At 59.9% G+C, this 22,326-nt stretch overlaps 4 protein-coding genes across 8 annotated transcripts; 2 read left to right on the forward strand and 2 right to left on the reverse strand.

The window, feature by feature from the left end:
- Nucleotides 1-29: 29 nt before the first annotated feature.
- Nucleotides 30-4,066, forward strand: BECN1 (beclin 1). 2 transcript variants are annotated; one of them, XM_071577638.1, is made up of 11 exons: nt 30-195; nt 289-356; nt 435-493; nt 821-911; nt 1,163-1,299; nt 1,463-1,657; nt 1,860-2,006; nt 2,479-2,628; nt 2,708-2,768; nt 3,234-3,376; nt 3,676-4,066. In XM_071577638.1, the coding sequence occupies exons 1-11, from the start codon at nt 69-71 to the stop codon at nt 3,842-3,844; spliced, it is 1,347 nt and encodes a 448-aa protein (XP_071433739.1). In that variant the 5' UTR covers nt 30-68; the 3' UTR covers nt 3,845-4,066. The 2 variants fall into 2 exon arrangements, with proteins under 2 accessions (XP_071433739.1, XP_071433738.1); XM_071577637.1 differs by having other exon boundaries at nt 289-493.
- Nucleotides 3,956-8,338, reverse strand: CNTD1 (cyclin N-terminal domain containing 1). Its single transcript, XM_071577648.1, is given in 8 exon segments — nt 3,956-4,969; nt 4,972-5,070; nt 5,436-5,532; nt 5,890-6,034; nt 6,471-6,633; nt 7,062-7,227; nt 7,972-8,047; nt 8,142-8,338. Coding segments are annotated over 8 exon segments (984 nt in total). The 5' UTR covers nt 8,314-8,338; the 3' UTR covers nt 3,956-4,903.
- Nucleotides 8,339-8,686: 348 nt separating this feature from the next.
- COA3 (cytochrome c oxidase assembly factor 3) lies at nt 8,687-9,340 on the forward strand. The gene is given in 2 exon segments (XM_071577658.1): nt 8,687-8,915; nt 8,990-9,340. Coding segments are annotated over 2 exon segments (342 nt in total). The 3' UTR covers nt 9,103-9,340.
- A 168-nt stretch (nt 9,341-9,508) lies between these two features.
- On the reverse strand, nt 9,509-21,721 carry WNK4 (WNK lysine deficient protein kinase 4). 4 transcript variants are annotated; one of them, XM_071577620.1, is made up of 20 exons: nt 21,160-21,721; nt 15,838-16,010; nt 15,432-15,652; nt 15,183-15,340; nt 14,565-14,653; nt 14,270-14,489; nt 13,862-14,192; nt 13,580-13,710; nt 13,441-13,508; nt 13,208-13,349; nt 13,021-13,137; nt 12,791-12,946; nt 12,456-12,513; nt 12,184-12,318; nt 11,471-12,057; nt 11,129-11,225; nt 10,590-11,016; nt 10,252-10,454; nt 10,055-10,152; nt 9,509-9,973 (listed from the first exon to the last, which is right to left on the reverse strand). In XM_071577620.1, the coding sequence occupies exons 1-20, from the start codon at nt 21,610-21,612 to the stop codon at nt 9,947-9,949; spliced, it is 3,891 nt and encodes a 1,296-aa protein (XP_071433721.1). In that variant the 5' UTR covers nt 21,613-21,721; the 3' UTR covers nt 9,509-9,946. The 4 variants fall into 4 exon arrangements, with proteins under 4 accessions (XP_071433721.1, XP_071433722.1, XP_071433724.1 ...); XM_071577621.1 differs by having other exon boundaries at nt 9,509-9,976; XM_071577623.1 differs by lacking the exons at nt 9,509-9,973; nt 10,055-10,152; nt 10,252-10,454 and having other exon boundaries at nt 10,831-11,013; nt 11,129-11,235.
- Nucleotides 21,722-22,326: the final 605 nt, after the last annotated feature.

A 22,326-nucleotide genomic window follows, 5' to 3' on the forward strand; every position in this document is an offset into this window, starting at 1 on the left:
GGCGGGGGCGGGGCCCGCTGACGTCACGTCCGGCGCGCGGCGATGGCGGGGCGCGCGCGGGCGGCGCGATGGAGGCAGCGCGGGCGGGCGGCGGCACCGCGCAGGTCAGCTTCGTGTGCCAGCGCTGCCTCCAGCCGCTCAAGCTCGACACCTCCTTCAAGGTCCTTGACCGCCTCACCATCCAGGAGCTCACCGGTACCGGCGGCGGGGCGGGGCGGGGCGGGGCGGGAGGCCGCGGCTCAGGCCCAGGCCCAGGCCCGGGCCCGACTGACGCCTCCTCTCCCGCAGCCCCCCTGGTGACCGCCGCCCCTGCCCGGCCCGGGGACGCGCACGAAGAGGAGAGCGCGCTGACGGAGGTACGGCGGCACCGGGCGTGGCGGGGCGCGGCGGCGCCTCCCCCGGGCCCCGCGGTGACGGTGCCCCTTCGCTCCCAGGAAGCCTTCGCGGAGAACCGGCAGGATGGCGTGTCCAGGAGGTTCATCCCGCCAGCCAGGTATGGCCGCCGCACTCCCGCCCGGCCCGGAGCACGTCCGCTGCCTCCGGGCAGCCCGAGCCGACGACGGGACCGACGGGGAAAAGGTTCCCGCGGGCCCTTCGAGCGTCCCCCGCGGGATCCCCGTGGCTCTCGGGCTCCTCGGCAGTTCGGACACGCAGAACTGCTCGGCGCTGGGGGTGCTGCTCCTTAGCTGTGGGTCAGACCCCAGCCCGGGCTGCCGCGGCCCGTGTTGTCCCCCTCCCGGCCCAGCCCCACAGCCAGGGCTGGCACTGGAGCCACCTCCCCGCGGCCCTCGGCACTCACGTGAGTAACGTTCTTTCCAAGAATGATGTCAACAGAGAGTGCCAACAGTTTCACCCTGATCGGGGAGGCGTCGGATGGCAGCACGATGGAGAACCTCAGCCGGAGGCTGAAGGCAAGTGGGACACGAGCTGGTAAACTTGTCATGGAGCATCAGGTTTTCTTGATGCCCTGCAAAACTAAACTGCAGTTTCCTGTAGCACTGGCCTCCCAGGGGCTCAGTTGGTGAGTAGCTCAGTGAAGTTGGGTTGTTGCAATCAATATGTGACCTGCAGAGAAGACTTTGCCAACTGGAGCTGCTGAAAGCCAGTGGGCAGCTGCCTTTGCCTTTGCCTTCACCTGCACTAACGTGGACTCCTCCTGCAGGTCACTGGTGACCTCTTCGACATCATGTCTGGGCAGACGGACGTGGATCACCCCCTGTGTGAGGAGTGCACGGACACTCTGCTGGACCAGCTGGACACACAGCTCAACATCACAGAGAATGAGTGCCAGAACTACAAGTGAGTGATTGATGGGTGACTTGGGATGCTGTAGCTTGAAGCAAGATCAGCACGGAGAGCTCATTGTCGACAAGACATGCAGGGGTTGCCACAGAAGGAGGGACTGGCAGGGGGGTCTTTCCAGGATCCCTTGTTTTTGGTAATCCTGTTTGCTTTCCTGTAGGAGATGTCTGGAGATACTGGAACAGATGAATGAGAACGATAAAGAGAAGCTACAGACAGAACTGAAAGAACTGGCACTGGAGGAAGAGCAGCTGATCCAGGAGCTGGAGGATGTTGAGAAGAACCGCAAGGCTGTAGCTGAGGACTTTGAGAGAGTCAGAGCAGAGGCTGAGAGGCTGGAGCAGGAGGAGGCTCAGTGAGTGACCTGCAGCCTGTGGTGGTGTTAGAGGCAACAAAGAAATGAGATTGTCATGTGAAAAACCTGTAAATGTGCCCAAAAGCCTGAGCAGCTTGTTCTCTGCAGAAGGGAAGGTGGCTGGACCAAACTGACCCCACAGAGCTGTTGCTCTGAGGTAAAAGCTGGCACTTAGCACTTCTTGTCTTGCTTTTGCTCAAAGGTATCAGAAGGAATACTGTGAGTTCAAGAGGCAACAGCTGGAGCTGGATGATGAGCTGAAAAGTGTGGACAACCAAATGCGCTATGCCCAGATGCAGTTGGATAAATTAAAGAAAACCAATGTCTTCAATGCAACCTTTCACATCTGGTAACGTAGACACTGGAACATCATGTCCATTTGCTTGGAAGCTGCATTGTGGGGCTGTTTAAGTCTCACTGCATTCAGTAGGAAAGGTGCAAGCCAGATCACAGTTACCCCCCAACAAAGCAACCAGTCCCAGCTCCTGGCAGCAGCTGTGCTGGGCTGTGGGACTGGGAAATGGCTCTTTCACCAGCCCCTACTGGGACCCCCTGTGCTAGCCAGCAGTGACACTGGCATCAGACTTCACAGAGCAAGTAACTCAGGAGGGCTGCTTGCATTTTTTTAGTTGTGTTTTTATGAAAAAAAAGAGGACAAGTGGCTGGTATTTCCATACACTTGGTAAGCAGAGGCCCAAACCCTCCGTGTGTGTGGCTGGCACTGTGTGTGTGCTGTGCTGTTGGGACACTCCCCTATCTGGTTCTTGTGCCAGGAGCTGTTCCCAGCCCAGCACACTTCTGTGTAATTCCTCTTCCCACAGGCACAGTGGGCAGTTTGGCACAATAAACAACTTCAGGCTTGGCCGCCTCCCCAGCGTTCCTGTGGAGTGGAATGAGATCAACGCTGCCTGGGGGCAGACTGTGCTGCTGCTGCATGCTCTGGCCAACAAAATGGGCCTCAAGTTTCAGAGGTACAACACAACACCACACACTTACAGCCCAGAGAAAGACAGGCAGGCTGAGCTGCCTGTGAATCCTGTCTCCTTTCAGATACCGTCTCGTCCCCTATGGCAACCACTCCTATTTGGAGTCCCTCACAGACAAGTCCAAGGTAAGAGAAGCCACACAAGTTGTGGGACAGATTTTGAGTGCCAGAGCCCTGGTCACGCTGAGGATGTGGGAAACAAACTCGCTTTCTATGAATGTGGGTCCAGCAGAGTTGGCTGTCCCAGCTCCTCCAGTGTGGCAACATCTCATTTACTCCACATCCTGTATCGAGCCACTGGTTCTGCCAGCCAGTGGTGTTAAGTGACAGAACTGTTAAATGTGACACCATAGCTGGCCAGAGGCAGGTGACATGATTGACAGGTGGCTGGCATGGTTTGGGATGGATGGAGGTCAGGAACACATGCCCACACATGGTAGGCACTTTGACAAAACCAGTCACACCCACTCTGTGCCACAAACTGTTTCTGAGCATCCTGTGACAAATTTAAGCCTCACATGAGGTTGAAGAGCTGCAGTGACTGTATTTAAAACAAGTACTTGGGGTGCCCAATACAAACCTCTTTTCCAGGAGCTCCCCTTGTACTGCTCTGGAGGCTTGAGGTTCTTCTGGGACAATAAGTTTGATCATGCCATGGTGGCATTCCTGGACTGTGTGCAGCAGTTTAAGGAGGAAGTGGAAAAAGGTGAAACTCGGTTTTGTTTGCCTTACAGGTGAGTGTTGCAATGTAAGTGTAGATGAACCCCTGCTTGCTGTCCCCAGCATGCTTAGTGTTTCCCTCCTGGCTTTCTGCAATCATCTGGAATTCTTCATGATGTGCACTTACTAGTTTAATGGAAACTTAAAGCCAGCCCCTTGGGTGAAGACCTGAGGCTTGCTAGGTGCCTCTTAAAAAGAAAATATTTCTTACAGGATAGTATGAATGTCAAATTGAAAATTTAGCACTTGATGTCACACTGAGATCAAATGTTTGCAGAAGAAATGCACTAATAAAACCTTGTGTGTGATACAGGATGGACGTGGAGAAAGGAAAGATTGAAGACACAGGTGGCAGTGGTGGCTCTTACTCAATTAAAACACAATTTAACTCTGAGGAGCAATGGACAAAAGCACTAAAATTCATGTTAACTAACCTGAAATGGGGTCTTGCCTGGGTCTCATCCCAATTCTATAACAAGTAACTGTGGTCAGAACTCAGCCTGGCAGCTGTGGGGTGTCTGCATTATGTTGGAGAAAGGCAAATTAAGATGTCTCTTAATATTAAGCAGTACAAAATGTTTACAATACCAAAAATCCACAAGACACTTTATTTAAAATGCCATTATTACAAGTAGTTTATAGAAAAGCAATATGCAAAGTTGTATCATTGAGCTGAACAGAATAAAACACAGCTATTACATGGATGCTAACCTGGTACTTTTGGGGTGTTTGGCCAATGTTACAAACATGGGGAGTAAGGCAGAAAAACTCCCAGAACTCTGCTTGGTCTTTAAAGAGTAACTACAGTTTGAAATAAAGTATTTTCTAAGTCATATCAGCACTTAACATATCAAACTTAACAAGGTTTGGTACCATTTAAAACAGTTTGTAATCCCTCCTGCAGCCTGTTCCTGCACAGGCTGCACTGAGGAAACACTAAAACTTCCAGCACTGCCTGGCACAGCACAAACCGTGGCACTCACGGGGATGTGCTGCCTGGGCACCTGCTGTCATGACAGGATTCTGTCTCATCACAGTGCTGGTTGCTGCTGGCTGTGGTAGAGCAGGAGCAAATGTGCTCCAAGTGCTGGCAGAGAGGGAACTGGAGATACTCAGGGATTTTAGAAGAGCAGCAAGTGGAGACAGCACAGCCCCAGATGTGGCGTGGGTGTGAAAGCTGCTCCCAGCAATCCCAGTCCCAGCCGAGCACCAGCTGTGGCACATCTCAGACCTGACTACTCCGAGGGGCCTCTTTAATCAAAGGGAACTTGGAGCAAATTTAAAAGATGCACCTCTTACAATGAATCTCTTGGGGCCCCAAAGAGGCACATCTAAGCACTGGTGTGCTGCTGGGCCTCCCTGCAGAGCACAAGTGTGATGCCTGGCAGGATGAGCTTTGCTAACGAGCACACGACTGACAGGCTGTTAGAACCCCTGGTGCTCGGGACCAAAGGTAACCCTGAGCTGCACTGGGAGGCCAGGCAGTGTCACTGAGCCTCGGGGACTGTTGCAGCAGCATGACAGTTGCAGACAAGGTGGGTCTATTTCAGAGGCAGGGTCCTGCCCTCAGGAGCTTTGGTTCCACAATTCCCAGGGCACTGCTCGGGTCGGGTGTGGTGCTGCCAAGGATGCGCCTCAGCACCGCGTAGGAGAACTCCAGGATGCTTTGTGGAGTAATGCCAGTGATGCAGTTCAAATGCTCCACAACCTGAACAAAAAAACAGAAAAGTTGCAGTGCCTAAAGCCCAGAAGTTTACAGACTGAGAAAAGTAACTGCTGCATAGGGAGTTGGTCCCATGGCCTCTCTACCTGCTAGCACTGCCTGAGGGGGTGGGTTCTGGCTGTGAAACACGAAGGGTGAGGACACACCAGTGCCTGCACACGCTGCAGGTGGAACCTTCCCATGCCCTCAGCTATTACAGGCCCAGAGCTTCCTCCTCAAAACCCTAAAAAATGTGCCCTCCCTCATGCCACTGCCAGCACAGCCCCAGCCCTCTCCTTTCTGCACTGAAACAGATAAACCACTCTGGCATCGTGTTTCTACGGAGCCAACATGTTGAGCAGCAACTGTACCTGCTCCCAGCGCCCAGGGCTCAGGATGAACACACCTGTGCTGATGATCCCAACAGCCAAGAGCATGAAATCCTCCTTCACCATCAAAAACTTGGCTCTGCAGAAGGAAAAGTGTGTTCAGGTGTAAAACTCAAAAGCACCTGCTGCAGTTGCTGTGGCCCAGAAGGTGTTGGCTTATTCAGGCCAACCAAAGCCTTACACTGGGAGCTGGAACTGACAGTGCAAGGCTGGACTTCAACAACCAAGTGAAACACTTTCCTTGCCCCTGAAGCCGCTGTGGAGATCGCTCTGAACTGCTGTATTAGGAAACAATGCTGAAAGCCCCCCAAATTACTTCTTTTTCAAAAGATGACCCCAAAATGGCATACTAAGAATTATGCTACTATTAATTAGGCTTTTTTAGAGTTTTAATTTCAAAGGGTTATTTTAAGTCATAGTCAGGTAAGACCCTTACACCTGCAGCTTGCTGGGTGTGGAATTTTCGATGGTGATCTTCAGCAAAGTGTCATAGATGGCCTCTCTGGTCAGGTAGCAGAAGTCCAGCAGCTGCACACACAGCTGGTGTAAGGGTTTGGCAGGAAGCAAGCACCCGTTGTGTCCTGGCAGAGATCACACCATCAGCCCCACATTCTGGGTCAATAAATTGAATCAGAAGTATTAGGAACTGTAAGGGAGGGATGGAAGTTTCTGAGGACAAGTGCCCTGTCTCTGAATGCCACACACTCCCTCAGCCTCAGTATAACTTCATTCACTCTGAAATTCAATTGTCACACCTAGGCCAAGAAAAAGGTGAGGGTGGGAAATGTGGCCTTACACCAGGTTTGGTTGTTTTGAACTCGCACGACTGGCTGTCCAACAACATTCATAACTGTCTACAAAGGGCAAAGTTCTCATCTGAAAAGTGAAGCCCTGGACAATCTGAACAGTTCCATGTGCAAAAAATCTGTAATAGGAGATGGTTTGGTTCAGATCAGCAATAGCTCAATTACCCTTCTGAGAAACCTCCTTTCCACTCTCTGGGATTGACATTCTCACCTAGAACCTCCAGAAGCAATTCCAAGTAGGCCAATGGAGTTGGCACATTGATATGGAAGTGCAGAGTGTTTAAAACAGTAAGCTCTGACTCCAGCAATTCCTGTTTAGAGTAGGAGTATTTTAAGGATTGAAGAAACTTTAAAGCTCTGTCACTGGTCACTCTCTGAAGAGGAAAAAAGAGAAAAAACATCTTTCAGGCCATTAGGCACTTGGCAGGAACAAAGTGCTCCTCACGTGCCTCCTCCTGACGAGTGTGAGGCTGCGACTCACCCACCTGTCCTTTGAGCTGGCACCAGAAGTCCAGCTCAGACCTTTCCCACAGGTTTCCTCGACTCCACAAACCATCTGCAGGCATGTGTGAACCCCCTGTAGCCACCCAATTTCCTGACAATCACAGGCTCAAGTTTTTCTGCCTTTTCCCCCCCAGCACTGGGAACATTTCCCCACAAATTGTTACTGGCCAAGTGGCAATTTGCCTGCCCTGCAGGGAACGTCGTGTCTTTTGCATTTCATTATCACTGTTGTCTTTCAGAGAGGCAGTGTGGGGTTTTGAGGATCCCTGCCAAGCAGGGGCAGGCTGGGCTGCCTTACACAGTAGTGCAGGGAGAGTTTGCTGGCGAGCTGGACACACGACACGAGGCGCAGGACGAAGGTGTCCACCAGCTGGTCCTTCACGGAGCTCCAGCTGCTGCCCTGGCCCTGGGCACTGCCCCCTCGGGAGGGCTCCCACAGCTGCTCCACCTGCTTCAGCATAAACCTGCAAAACCCAAACCAGCTCAGAGGGCAGTTCTCTTTGCTGTGAGACAAGAAACCATCAAATCCAATGGAACAGAACAAAATCATTCCTTTTATTCAGCGCTGGGGACATGGGGGATTAAGTCCACCACAGACACGTTAATGAGACTTTTGTGTTTCTAGATTTATACACTGAGTTACAACTGATAACCCCTCAAAGTTAAGCAGGATATTTTGGGTGACTTTTAACACATCTAATGGGCTGCTCTTATCTCTGCAGCTCTGTATTTCCTTTTATCTAAACAATGTTACAGCATCAAGCCTCAAATTTAGACAGGTTTTCTGATTTATTTCTTACAGTTTAGCCTCTAATCTGAAGAAGGTTTTGATTCATTTCTCAAAGTTCATCGTACAGCTACAGGGTTAAATTCCTCTTTGTCTAAAACTGCATGATTAAGACACCTGACAAACTTAAGGTACAAGCTAAAATCAAAAATTAATATAAAATACAAAGTTAGTACAGCTCTGATTAAAATTAGTGAAGACCATTATGGTTTTATGGAGAAAGGATAAAATCCATTTTCTGTATCAGCTGAGAAGAAGGAAAAAGGCAATTCCACGGGTAGCCTGAGCATACAGGGAGCTGGTAATTTGGATTAAGTGGATGAAGAGACAGACACAGAACTCGTGTTCTCAGTGAGGGGGCAGGGCAGGGCAGCCTCCTCACTGGACATGCCAAGGCCCAAGTGCTCAAGGCTCTCCTTACCTTTCCAGTAACTCCACTGCTTGGTACCTCGTTGATTGGTCCAGGTGCCATTGTTCAGCCAAAAGGAATATAAATTCTGCAAAGAGATACACCAGTCACTCTCTTTAGTCTCCCGGGGCTCCCTGTGCGGCTGTTCCCTGCCCGGGGCTGCCGGGACCGAGTCCCCTCACCCACAACGCGCGTGTCTTTGAAGCTCCCGGCGTGCCCCGGCAGCGCGCTCAGGTACTGCTCGTTCTCAGTGGCCAAGTGCACCAGCGTGTCCTCGATGATGTCGGGAGCGACGCCGCTGAACACGGGGCCTGGGTCCCGGCCAGGGGGTTCCGCGGGCACCGGGGACCCCATTCAGCAGCCCGGGGCCGAAGCCGCATTGACGACACTGGTTTCACCGGGACAGGCCGGCGCGGGGCCCCCGCCAGCGCCCCCCGGCCGCGCTGAGTCACGAGTGCCCAGAGACACCACCGGGACGGCGCGGCCCCTCGGTGCGGCCGAGCTCGGAGCGGGGCCTCCGGGGCAGAACCGGGCGATGGAACCGGGCCCGGCCCAGCCCCGGGCGCGGCTCCCGCCGCTGCCGCGCCTCAACGCCCGGCCCCTCACGTGACCCCCCTCCGCCAATCAGCGCGCGCCGCCGCCGGCACGCGCCGGGGCTCAGCCAACCGTTCGACGCCGCGCGCTGCCCGCGCGCTCCGATTGGCCAGCGCGCCCCAGGCAGCACCGGATGTGACGTCACCGCGCCGCGCGGAGTCTGCGGGGCAAGATGGCGGCGCCGGAGGAACCGGCGTTCGCGCGGCGCATCGACCCGGCCCGGGAGCCAGGACTGAGCCCCGAGCAACGCCGCCTCATGGCGCAGGTGGAGCACGCCCAGCGACAGCGCGTCCTTCAGCGCCGGCTCCGCGGCCGCAACACCTTGCTTGCTCTCGGGATCGGCGCGGTGACGCTGGGCATCTGTATCCTGCGGAGCCAGGCTGGGCCGGGGGGCGCTGGGGCTACGCCCGCTGCTTTTCCTTAACTCCTCCCGCAGACGGGTACACCTTCTACTCAGTGTCGCAGGAGCGATTCCTGGACGAGCTGGAGCAGGAGGCGGAGGCGGCGCGGGCCCGGGCCCGGGCGAGGGCGGAGGGCGCCGCGAGCTGAGCGCGGCACGCGCGGCCTGGCCCGGCCCGTGACCGAGCGGCCCCTCCCCGCGGGGCAGGACGGGCCTGAGGGGTTTGGGCTCGCCCCGTGCTCAGCGCGAGCCTGGGGAAGGCCCCGGGGGCTCCCCCCAGGCAGGGCAACCCCCGGGCAGCCCCCGCGCTTTTACCAGGGCAGTGCCCGGGGGAAGGACAGGGGTGCTCGGGTCCCACCACTCGCCACAATAAACCCTCTGACTGGAGACACCGTGCGGGTGTTTGAGTTGCTGCTGGGCTGAGCCTGGCTCGGGATCTCACCCCACTTGGGCTGCTGGGGGGCATTTTTTGCTCCACTTTTTATTGTTGCCCAGCGGGGCCAACAGCCCCAGGTCCTGCCCCACAGACACACAGAGACTCCCTTGGTATTCAACTCATCTTTATGAAAACACTTTGGACGGCTCTTCTTAACAAAGTGCTCCTGGGTCCTGCAGCTCCTGGTGCTCCAGCTCCATCACCTGGCAGGGCTGCAGGGAGCTCATCCCGCCCCACCGGGCGGGCGGGGGGCTCGGCCCCGTGCGGGGAGGGGGCTGGAGCTCAGTGTGGGGCGGGGCTGGCGTGAGCGGGGACTTCTCGGGACAGGCTTAGCTCAGGAAAGCCACGAGAGGTGGGGACACCTGGTGTGTGTCGTCCAGCAAAGGGGCTGGGGGAGGACAGGTGTGGGACAGCCCTGTCCCAGGACAGCTGCGCTGCCACTGTGGAGCCCCCAGGTCCCCACCGTGGGCCGAGGGGAGCAGGGGGTCCAGGCACTGCCCTCCAGGCAGTACAGGGGCTCTGCCCGCCCTGGGGCCGCAGGCACTTGGGTGAGGTAGTTAAAGAAGCCACTCCTGGCCAGCCGGCTACTGGGGAGAGAAGTGGCCGTGAGCGGGGAGAGCTGCGGGACCAGCCGAGCGCGGCCGGGGCTCGGTCCCGCCGCTTACCGAGCGCCCGAGGTCGTCGGCGAAGGTCACGCCCTTGCTCAGGCGCTGCTCCTGCGAGCCGGTGCTGCTGCCGCTGAGCGAGTTTCGGCGCATGATGCCTGCGGGGACAGCGGCCCTGAGAGGGGGCACCGGCCTCACCAGAGCCAGCCCGAGGGTCCTTGCTCAGCCCGGGGCCCCGCGGGGAGCAGGGGCGGCACCTGCGGGCTGTGCCAGCTCCAGGCGCTGCAGGCTGTTGCGGCGGGAGGGGTTGAAGCTGCCCTTGGAGAGGCGGCGCTGGCGGCTCGACAGCATCGCAGCGGGAGAGACGATGCCCAGTGGCGGCTGCTTGCCCATCCGCAGGTACAGCTCCTCGATCTCCTTCTTCTGAGCACTCTGCAGCAGCTGCACCTCGGCCAGGTGCCTGGGGACGAGATGGGCTCTGGCAGCAGTGCCTTGCAGGAGAAGCACCGACCTCCCGCCTGGAGCGGGTGGGAAGACCCGTCCCCTCCTGCAGCCCCCGCGTCGCCCTCTGGGAGCAGCTCACCCCCCTGCTCACTTCTGGCGCAGGTTCTGCAGCTCCTCCCAGATCTCCTCGTCCTCGCTCTCGGTGTCGTCGCTGCTCACGTATGTCAAGCTGCGGGGGTAGCTCAGCCACACCTGGCTCAGCATGGCCTGTGGTGTGCTGTCTGCACTCTCCTCCCCGGGGCCTTCCTGGTCGCTCCCCAGCGGCTCCGCTGGCACCGTGCCCTCCTTGGCCGGCGCCTCCTTGGCCCCGACTTCCTGCTGCTCTGCCTCCAGCCCCACATCCGAGCAGCTGCTCAAGCTGTGGGCTGTGTCGGGCACCATGGGTGGGGGGCAGCTGCTGGCTGCCAGCTCCACGCTCTGCTGGTCGCCCTCACTGCTGTTTGGCACCGTGGAGGGCACGGCCACGTCCTTGGTTGGCACTACCTGGAACCGGCCCAGCACCTGGGGCTTGGCTTCTGCTGTGGACAGGGGCAGTTGGTGGGGTCTGGGGCACATGGAGAGGCAGGAACATGGTGGTGCCACAGCGTGGGCACGGCCCCGCCGCGCAGCCCGAGCCCTGCCCTGCCTCACCTTCGCTGATGGGCGAGAGCCGGGCCTTGGGCGCAGCAGGGGCTGGCGACTCGGAGACGATCAGTGAGTGGCTGGGCTTGGGGGTACCAGGCAGTACCTGCGGGCACCTGAGCACCATCAGCTGCCCCACCCCATGTTCCCCCACATCTCCTGTTCCCCCACTGCTGCTCCTGTGCCCTGGTACCCGCTGCCCACTCAGCCCTCCCTGCATCCAAGTGGCTCCACAAGCCATGAGGCTCCCTCTCCCATCCCAGGGCAGCATCCACAGCAAACAGCCAGTCCCCACTGGCACTGGGCTCCACCTCAAGCAGCCCTGGGGAGTCTTTGCTCCCCCACACTCACCGTGCTGCCCTCTGGGCTCCCTGGGATGGACATGCTCAGCGATGGTAGGGGGCCACCCACGGCCTTGCTTCCTGCGGGGCTCACTGGGGCTGGTGCTGGGAGTGGGAAGGACAAGGGCCCTCCAGCAGTGGGGTCGTCAGTCCCTGTTGACTCCAGGATCCCACTGCCAGCCAGAACTGCCTTGGCTGTGCTGGTGGGGTCAGGGTAGACAAAGCGCGTGGCCCCCAGGACAAGGCTCTGTGGCCTTGGCAGCAGCGGGGGGTAGAGGTGCCCTCCTGAGCTGGCAGTGGGGGAGACAGTGGGCAGCAGTGTGTGGGCCACACTCATCACTGCCAGGGAGAAGACATTGGCCAGGGACAGGAGGGGGGTGGTGGGGGACAAGGGTGTGCTGGTTACAGGGGGACTCAGGGGGCTGCTGGGCTCACAGGAGACAGGGGACGTGGGGAGAGACTGTGGGGACAGGAGGGCTTGGGGCAAGGCTGGTGGGACAGGCCTCTCTGGGGTCCTTGAGGGGGTCTGTGGGAATGCTGGTGATGACGTGAGCCAGAAGGGAGCCATCGAGATGAGGGGCCAGGTCTGCACAGAGCCTGCAGAGAGGGGAGTGTCAGGAGAGGGTCCCAAGGGTCCCCTCCTTCCCACCCAGGCACACCAGAGTCCCGAGCCAGGGAGCAGCCCCGGTGCGATGGACAGAGCCGGCCCTGCCACGCTGGTACCTGCGGGGGACTCCAGCGGTGCCGGGGCTGCAAACGGCTCTGCGGGGCTGGCCAGGTCAGTCTCTGATGGGGAGCGGCTCAGCGACGGCAGGACGGGGGACTGCACAGAGAGGCTGGGACTGGTGCAGCCCAGGTCTGCAGCACAGTGGTGATAGTCTCAGCCAGGGCAGGACATGTCCCATGAGACCCACTCAAGCTTGGCTGAGGCCATCACCTGCCCTGCATGGGGCTTGGGGAGGACGAGAGGGGCTGAGGCAGGGGCACAGACATACCACTGAGTGAGGATGAGGAGGAGATGGAGCGTGAGAACCCCTGCAGTTGCAGGTCCACCTGCAAGAAGGATGAGCTGAGCCCAGCACTGAGGCAGAGAGGCCCAAGCCAATCTGTGCTAAGCTGCACCCTGGCCCCACCACCTGTGGGGACAGGAGTTGGAGGCTGTGCCAGGCAGGGGAAGCACCACGACTTGTCACAGGAGTGGGCAAGTGACCACAGAGGGACCCTGTACTCCGGCCCCCTCCCCCTGAGCTCCTTGGGGCCAGGCAGCACCCCCAGCCACACTCAGCATCAACAGCTTTGCCAGTGCTGGCGGGGCCAGGCTGACACTCACGGGGCTGCCCATGCCAGCCTCAGCTTCAGGGCTCCTGGGCAGCTCAGCGCCGCTGCGCCCGTCCTTGCGGAGCAGGGTCTCCACGCGGTGGATGATGTCCCTGATGCGGCTGATGAAGCTGTCCTGCTCCGACTTGAGGATGAACTCATTGTGGACCTGGGGGCAGAGGGGCTGGTCAGCACCTGGGGCAGCCAGGCAGACCCCCACCCTTGCCCTCATCCCATGCTCACCATGACAGCCGCGATTTCCTCTGGGTTGTCCCCATCCAGGTCAAACTTGAAGGTCACCATTTTGTTGTTGTAGGTCTGCAGCTGGCACTCCACCACCCGATCACTCTTGTCAGAGATCTGTGGAAGGCAGGGCTGGCTCAGCCTGGGAGTGCCCACCTGGCACCCACCCAGCACCTGTGGCACTCACATTGGTGATGCGCAGCCTGGACCGGGCTCGGCGCCGCAGCAGCTTCCCCGAGGGTCGCTTGGGGGGCAGTTTGGTGCTCTGCTCGCTGGCCGAGAGTCCCTCACAGCCATCACTCATGCCCGATGCCACATCTGAGGTGTAGCTGCAGGAAGCCCCAGCACTGGAGCATCAACGTGGCCATTCCCAGATACCACACTCCCAGTCCAACCCCCGCCCTGCCCCCCCAGCCTCACCTGTCCACCGGGGAGGAGAAGCCGCTGGCAGGGGGCAAGCGCTCAGTGGGCAGCTGCACCGCGATGCTCTGTGTGGAGAGGATGGGGTGAGCCAGAGCTGCAGCTGCTCTGACCCCTCTGCTCATGGGGCCCTGCTCACCGTGGGGAAGCAGCGCACGGGCCGGGTGGGTGGAGGGCTGGCAGGGTCCCCAGCCACAAAGTTGCGATGGGCCAAGTCTGGGGAGTCCAGGAAGCCAGAGGAGCTCAGGTACCCATCTGTCTCACAGTCAGCTGTGGAGGAGCACTGCCATGAACCAGAGCAAGCCCCCCTTGCTGGTTGGGTGCCTGGGAAAGGGCCGTGGGGCTGGGAGCAGGAGTGGGACCTCCCACCCCAAGTCCCTTGCTGCCCACCCAGCTGCTGCCTGCCCCAGTGCATACGCACAAGTAGCTGAGGAGTAGCTGGTGTGCCGGTAGGCAAAGTGCTGGTGCTGGTCAGCCTCGGGCTCCTCAGGCTCGGGAGGGAAGGTGCTGCTGAAGACAGAATCCCTGGAGCCAGGGGTGGCTGTGGCAGCTGCAGGGGCACCGGGTGGCTGTGGGGACTTGAGCTCCTCCAGCAGCCGCAGGACGCCTGGCGGCTGTCCCGGCTCCACGGGCGATGGCACGTCCTGGACACGCTTCAGCTTCTCCCGCTTGCGCTTGATGGCGACCACGCGATCCCGCACCGCCTTGGCCACCAGCTTGTAGTCAGCCTCGCAGACAAAGCCCAGGACCACCTGCACGGGAGGGGCCTTGTCACTTTTGGGGTGCTGGGACCCCGCGGTGCCCAGGGCTCCCCTGTCCCCATCCCCACCATCTCCTGGGCCACTTCCTCTGCTACATCCTTGTAGAGCTCAAAGAGGAACTCAATGGCATTGTTGTCCTTGTATTTGCCATGCAGCTTCTTTGTGTCGTCCATGCGCAGCCAGAGCTTGAGCCCAGACTTGACACCATCATCCTCCTCAGCCAGCTCCACATGCACCCCAGTGTCTTCCTGGAAGAAGGAGTGCTCCAGCAGGTCCTGGATGGTGTACCTGTGTGGGACACAGCTCAGCATGGACTGGGGCCCAAAGGGGACTGTGCCCCCTAGGCCCCCTCTCTGCCCCTACCTCTCATTCTTGTCCATGCGGATGCAGCCCTCGATAATCTCCTTCAGTTCCGGCACCTTCACCTTGTAGAAGCTGCTGGGCTTCAGGCCCTGGGGGTGATGAGTATCAGCACCTTCTGTGCCAACCTGCCACAATGCTGGGCTCCCAGGGCCCAGGGAAGAACCAGCCCAGAACCCCACCGGTGCTGCAGCGGCTCCCATGGCCAGGGCACATGTGCCTGCATGGGCCAGGATGCCCCAGGGCTCTGGGTTTCCACTCCAGCAGGCAGGAGCTGGCAGGAGCCAGCTGTGACCGGCCAGGGCAGACATGGCACCCCAGGCAGGGGGTGGCTAAGCAGACCTGCTCCTGTTCCACCCCATTAACGTGCTGGCAGTGCTTGGTGTAGGGTGAGGAACATGGGGTCTGGCCAAGACATGCCCCCCCCACCCAGCTCCATGTCCTGATAGAGCAATGCCTCACCACCCAGACTACCTTTAGCTACTTGCACAACCTGCACAATGACACATTTAGGGCAGCAGCAAGACCTGACAGCTCCAGCTGACTGTTCCCCCAGCCCCTTGCCCTGGCTCCTGCAGCATCAGCCAGCAGCGTCACCCACAGCTGGGGCCAGGGCCTCACCGAGGTGACCTTGCGGTAGATCTGGGCAGCATTCTGGCACTCAGAGTAGGGGTACTCTGAGGTGGCCATCTCCAGCATGCACATCCCGAAGGCGTAGACGTCCACAGCCTCATCATACTTCTCCTCATACATCTCTGGTGCCATGAACTCAGGGGTGCCTGGAGGTGGCAACGAAGCTCAGTGTCCCCAGAGTGCCCACCCTCTGCAGCCCCCACAGCCCCCGTCAGCCCAGCCATGCTGGGACCCCACCTATGACACTCTTGGCGAAGGAGGCTCGCTTAAGTGTGGCCAAGCCCAGGTCCCCAATCTTGACTGAACCCGTGGGGCCCGTGATGAAGATGTTGTCACACTTGAGGTCACGGTGGATGATGGGAGGAGAGCGGGTGTGCAGGAAATGCAGCCCCTTGAGGATCTGCCGGCTCCAGCGCTGCAGCACCTTCAGCTTCATCTCCTTAAACCGCTTCAAATACCTGCCAGGAACCAACAGGGCTCAGACCTGTGGGACTCAGACCATGCCCCAGCCCTGGCCCAGTCCACCGTTGCCATGCCAAGGCTATCCAGACTCAGGTGCCCACGAAGGGCAAGCAACAAAGAGCATCTCAGTAGAGAGCCTGTTCCCTTCCCTGCACACCCCAACCCAGTGGTCCCTGCTCACGTTTTCAGGGTGCCAGATGTCATCAGCTCTGTGACCAGCACGATGCAGATCTGGCCTTTGATGGTTGACTTCCAGGAGTCATAGAAGCGAACGATGTTGGGATGCTGCAGCCCCTTCAGCATCTCCACCTCCTCACTGAATCGCTGCCGCTCTGTCTTGGACAATTTCCGTGTCTGTGGGAGCCAGCGAGGGGGTGAGGGGGGCATGTGGGATCCTGCTGAGCATGGGGCATGCCCTGGCTACAAGAGGCCATCACATCTCCATCCCACTTCCCTACATACAAAGCAACAGAGGCTGCTGTGGCCCCAGCACAGAGGCAGGGTCACACTTGCTGTCCCCCAGCACAGCAGCACGGTCAGGGCTGGGACCGCCCCAGAAAGTGTTCTCCCACCACCCCACCATTCTGGAGCTGAGAAGGCCATGTGCTTCCCCACCATCCTGTGCTGGGGTCACCCATCCACGCTCCCACTGCTCAGCCCCCAAGCAGAGCCCACCACCCCTCCACAGGATGGGGAACCCCGACCTGAAGCCATCCTGCTGAGGGGACATGCAGGGGCTCTGCAGTGGCTGCTGCTGTCCTGCCCTGTGCAGACACAACAGCCACAGCTCTTCTGCCCCCACCGAGGCACCACCGGCACCAAGCTCTGCATGGCGGGGTGCCGGGCCAGCCTCAATGAGGCCTTTGTTGGGGAAAGCAGGCGGGGGAGGCTCCAGCCCAGGTTTTTCCATGTTCCTCCTGCTCGAGTTAATTAAACTGGAAACCGAAGCCGAGGTTGCTGAGTGGAGTTGGGGCCAGGGCCAGCGAAGGGGACAGACCCGTCATCCTGGAGGGACACAGCCCAAGGGTGCAGGAAGTGAGGAGCTGACTGGGCAGAGCTGGAGGAGCCGTTCCTGCCCCGAGTGGGGCAGCTGCTACTTCAGTGCCCTGGGCAGAGGCAGGAGCACTGACAACTCCACCGCAGCCTGGGGTCTTGATGAGCTCAGCTGCTGCAAAGCCTGGGGGCCTCCCAGCTGGGACCCTTGCCCAGCCCATGCTGAGAGGCTGAGGAAACTGGGGCTGCCACAGAGCTCCCACCGCCAGCGCTGCCAGAGCCGTGCTTGGCCCCTTGGCCGGTGGCCGCCATCCATCAGCCCCAGCAGCTTTCGTAATATTTTCATTGCATCACAGGCGGCCCCACGGCTGGACTGGAGCAGCTCCATAATCCCCCTGCATTTAACACACGCTCAAGGACTGGCTCAGCCCAGATGAGAACCTGAGCCTGCTGCACCGGGATGAATGGGACCTTTCATAGGCGAAGACGAAAACAGCACCCGAACTCCTGCATGGCCAGCAGCACGTGCTGGTTGCCCTGCCCAGTGCCACAGTCACCTTCACCCCCCCACCCCCCCACGCCCCCCTCGGCCTCCCTACTCCCCACTGAGCCATCTGGAGGCTTCACTGCACACTGCAAGCCTGCAAGGGCTCAAGGAAGCCGACACGGGCTGTGAACGGGGGCAGAGAGGGAATCACGGGTGGCCACAGCCCTCCCAGCTCAGTGAGAGCAGACCTCACCTGGAGCACCAGCATAGCCCCCACTGTGCCACCCCCATCCCCAGCACAAGGCCACCTCTCCCAGCGTGCCTGGAGCAAGATCTGGGGGAGCTCAGCATGTCCCTGAGCCTGTGCCAGGGCTGCGGGCACACCTGGCATCATTCCTCCTGCACAACCAAAGTGGCAGCTGCTCCTGGTCCCAGGTATCCTGATGCTCACCCCACTGAGTGGGATCAATAGCCAAACAAGCACTGGGGAGGGCAGGCCAGGCAGGGCTGACAGCACAGACATGCTGCACAGGCACACCATGTCCTCTCCTAAGAGCACCCTCACAGGGTGGAGGACGACACTGGGGATGGTGTCGTGGCAACAGTGAGGAACTGGGTGGCAGTTGTCCAGCCCCATCCTGTGAGCCAGGAGCTGGCTGTCAGGGAGCCCAGCACAGCCAACACTAGAAACTGAGGCCAATGAGTGAGGAGGATGGGCTAGGCATGGTGGCCAAGGATGGCTCTCACCTCTGCAGCAGGAGGCTGTCCCCAGTGTTTGGCAGTGCTGGTGCTCAGCATACTCTGCAGCACTCACAGTGCTCTCCCGTTCCCACAGCCCTTGGTTGTCCTGCTCACACAGCCCTCAAGGGTCCTGGCTCCACACTGGCACTCACACTCTGGAGGAGCATTCACAGCAACATCATGGTGAGGCAAGGAGTGGGTGCTGGAGAGCACCCAGCCACGGCCACAGCATCTCTAGCCACAGGGAGTCACAAGCCCCCTGCAGAGAAGCCATCTCTACAGCAGCAGTGGGTGCCAATGCCTCACTGCCCAGCCCACAGGCCTTTCCTTTTGAGCAGGGAGCTCCTGCACGCTCACAGGCACGTGAGCACCCACACAAGGTGCCCCGCAGCCCCGGGGCTGCTGGCTGAGGTTATCTGTGCAGTCTGGGTGCTGGGTCAGGGGAGGCAGGACAGCACTCACTGTCCAGGATGCTCTTGCCTCACTGGGGAGTCCCAAGGGGTTCCACAGGAAAATCACTCACAGACAGGTATTTACAGCCTGACCCCACTCTGGGCCTCTGGTTTCCTCCCTGCTTCCTCCTTCCCCACCGCCCGCAGCACCTACCACAGAAATAGTCCTGGGCTAAAGCTGGAAAGCACAAACAGTGGGGCTGTGGACACAGGGGGGAGGCACAGACAGACACTGTGTTCAGGGCGGGGGGCAGTGGCATGAGGGGATGGGGTTGGGCAGCTCCCCAGAGGGGTCTCACAGGAAGACTGGACAGGCAAAACCAGCCTACAATTTTCCAGGCTACGAGGAGGGAAGGGCAGGATGAGGACAGTAAGGACAGCTGGGATTTGGGATTGGGGTCCATCATAGCAGCTGGACAGGGCTCGCTGGTTTGGAACAGGTCAGGCCTGAGGTTAGGTATTCATTTGGAATTGAAAGGCAATAGAAGAAAAACTGTGAAATGCACAGGACAAAGCTATTTTTAAAATGGCAGAACCACAGCCACTTTTATTTGTGGTTCCAAATCCTGTTTTTGTGTCACAGTGTACAACTCTTCACATAATTGCTGAAAAAAAAACTTCTAAAAGTCTGTATCTGTATCCTCAGCTCCTTGTGGGACATGGATCTGGGGACAAGAGACACTGGATAAAGAGCACTCAGTGGGACAAAGCCAAATACTGTGTGGGGAGGGGAGAGGGCTGGGGTGGAGGAGTGGTGGAGGAGGCGCCAGGGCAGTGTGGGGTGGGAGCAGGGCTGGGCTACCCGCAGGGATCTGGTTGTGCTCCCCTGGGAGGGTGGGTGCCAAGAGCAGCCAGGTCTGCTAGATTTCCCAACACCATGGGATGCTCACAGAAGGGTCCATGCCAGGAGCTCAGCCTAGACTCTGGCCTCTCTGTACCCGTGCCCTGCCAGCTCCCCAGGCTCCCTGCGGCTCCTGGCCAACCCTCAGGACCAGCACTGGGGCCAGCATGTGCCTGCTGGACTGAGGCACTGGAGCATTTTGCTTCCCAACTTCCTTTCCCCCACCTGGATGGTGTGGCCACATCCCCCTTTGCAAGTTACCAGCACTGCCCACGTGCAGCTGCAGGGATGAGCAGGAGGGCAAGGAAGGAGATGGGCTGCCAGTCCTGCTGTTCATCCCAGCTGCCAGCACATGTGAGCTGGTGCACAGCTCTCACATGGGGCTGAGACCCACAGGGAGGGACATGGAGCCAAGTGGGAAGCACCAGGCACGGCTGACTCATGCAGAGAAGGTCCTGGGCTCACCAAGGAGAGTCTGTCCCCAGCAGCAGACAGCACTCAAAGGGACATGGAATTCAACAGAGCTCAGGGGCATTTGGACAGGGTCATGGGGCTGCACAAGGGTGGGACAACTGAGCCAGCTCTGAACTGAACTCTCAGCAACAGAAGCAACTGTGCAACTCATGAGTGGGGGTCAAATCCTCACTTTCCTCCCTATGTGGCCAAATTCACTCCCTCCAGAAACCCCCCACCTCTCTCTCAAGATCTCTTCTTGCTCTGCTGGTCTGCAGCTACCCCAAGGACCCAGCCCTGGCAACCACCTGCTGCTGCACCACCAAGCTTTTAGGAACAAGACAACAAACTCTCAAGACATGTTTTTCTGTGTCAATAAGGACTTGGACCTGCCCACCACAGCAGCCATCCCAGGGTCAGAAGTCTGTGGAAGACTTTGGACTTCACCAAAGCCCTACCTCAGGGGCTCCAAGGAGAAAAGGGAGCCTCACGGCACAGCTCTCCTTGTGCACCTCCATGGACAAGATCAGGCCCATCATAAACAATGAATGGTTGAAGGCATTGCAGAAGCAACATCTTCACCATTTCCCTCAGCACCTCGTTGCCTGCATCCTGCTATCAGGGGGTGAAGGAGAATGGCAGTAGAGAGGAGATGGGGATGCTTCTCAGAGACCCAGAAAACCCAGCAGACAGCCCCTGGCAGCATCACAGAAATGGCACACAGGTGCCCATGGACACTCTTTCAGCCAAGGTCAAGCAGGGAGAGCACACAAGGTCGGGTTGTACCCTGCTCTAAACTGACTCCCAGCCCCCACCCACTGCAGGCACGTGCTCCCAAGCAAACCAAAGGCTGTCGGAGCAAATCTCAGAGCCAGCTCCAGCACTGGCACAGACATGCAGGCAGGAGGGGCATTGCTGCCCTTACTGCTGTCTCAGAGGGAAAGCTGTGAGCTGGTGGGTGCCAGAAAGGCAGTGGGATGCTCAGTCCCAGTAGCTCATCCGTGATCCACCTGTAAAGCCCCAGACCAGGGACTGGCACCAAGAGGTTGGGTGCCCTGGCATGCTCCATAGCACAGGCAGCGAGAAGGCAAATGGAAAAGAGCACGTGATGGGCAGGAGGGCCAGAAGCCGCAGTGCTAAGCAGGAGTCTGGGCCCAGGCCAGGAGCCCTGTGAGGCACCAAGGCACTGGCAGTGATGGGCACAGCACAGGGCAGCGTGGGGATCCCGTGCCCAGCCACGGGTCCCTGTCCTGCCCTGTTGCTGTGGCCCCGCTGGCTGGTAGTGCCAGGCAGAAGTGGGGGCTCAAGGGTCCCTGCCCTCACCAGAACAGGCTCCAGCCTGGGGAGGTGCCCCACGCAGCTCCCAGGCAGGCAGCAGGGTACAGCGGGCTCAGGGCCGGGGGCCTGTACACACTAGAGAAACTAGACGGAGAAGGGCCCAAGTGCCCCTCTTGAGCCCGCTGCCCTGGGGCGGGGGTCTGCGGGCACGGGCAGCGAGCGGGCGGGCACGGGCAGAGGTGCTGGCAGGGGCCGTACCTGCAGCTCGCACCAAGCCACCTCCACGGTGGTCTCCGTGTCCAGCCCCTTGTAGACAGTCTTGAAGGAGCCGCGGCCGATCTCGATGTCGAACTTGAGAAACCGGCCGTCGGGGGAGGTGGCGACTGCCCGCGTCTCCACCTCCTCGCTCTCCGTCTCCTCCGGTTCCTGGAGCCCGGCGGCGCTCGGCGGCGGCGACGCCCCGCGCACCCCGTCCGGTGCCGGGTACACCAGCAGCTCCAGCTCGGCCGAGCTCCGCCGATTGAAGCGGGAGGAGGCGCGCCGGGAGTCGCGACCCGAGGGCCGCCGGCTGCGGCTCCGGTGAGGGGCCCGTTCGGGGAGCCCCGTCCCCGGCTCCAGCCCCGGCTCCGGCTCCGGCGCGGAGCCGTCGCCCGCTCGCTCCGCCTCGGGCTGGGACATGGTACCGGCAGCGGCGGGCTCGGCCGCCAGCATCGGCTCAGCCCGGCCGGGGCGGCCGCTCCCACGCAGGTTCGCACCCGTTGCCGCCGCGACCCCGCAGCCAGGACGGACCGCCGAGACCCGGCTCGGGCACCGGCCCCGCCGCTGCCCCGCCCGACGGCCCCGCCCCCGCCCCTCCCGGGCCCGCCCCCGCACGGCCACCGCCCCCTGCCCGCTCTGCGCCACCGGCCTCGCACCGCACAGGGGCCCCGCACCGGGCACCGACACCGCACCGAGCAGCGGCTCCGCACCGGGTCCCGACCCCGGGACGGCATCCAGCGCTGCGGGTGCGGGCATGAGCTGCGCGCAGCTGGCGAGCGCCCCGGCCCCCCGCCCGGGACGGAACGATGGGCATCCCCACCGGGATGCCGGGATGGCCCCTCCCGGTTGGGGGTCACTGCCCGAGCCCACCCGGAGCCGCGCTGCCGTGGCTGCCCCAAGGGCTGGCTCGCTTGCCCTCCCCACAGGGCAGCCCCCGCACGGTTCTGAGGCCGCTGCCACCGACGCAGCCGGAGCCTGGACGTAGGAACGTGCCTGGTTTAGACATTTCCTCGGAGTTTCTGACTCCGGTCCCGGAGCAGCGTGTCCGGGAGCACGGTTCTACACGCCGCCCCAGACAACTCCCCTTGGGTTCACTACAGTCTGAAATCCTGGAATTAGGGTCACGCAAATAGGAAGAGTCGAAGGTGTGTGTCAGCCCCGCGGGAG

Source organism: Pithys albifrons, chromosome 25 (assembly GCF_047495875.1).
Source record: "Pithys albifrons albifrons isolate INPA30051 chromosome 25, PitAlb_v1, whole genome shotgun sequence".
In the NCBI taxonomy this organism is placed as follows: Eukaryota; Metazoa; Chordata; class Aves; order Passeriformes; family Thamnophilidae; genus Pithys; species Pithys albifrons.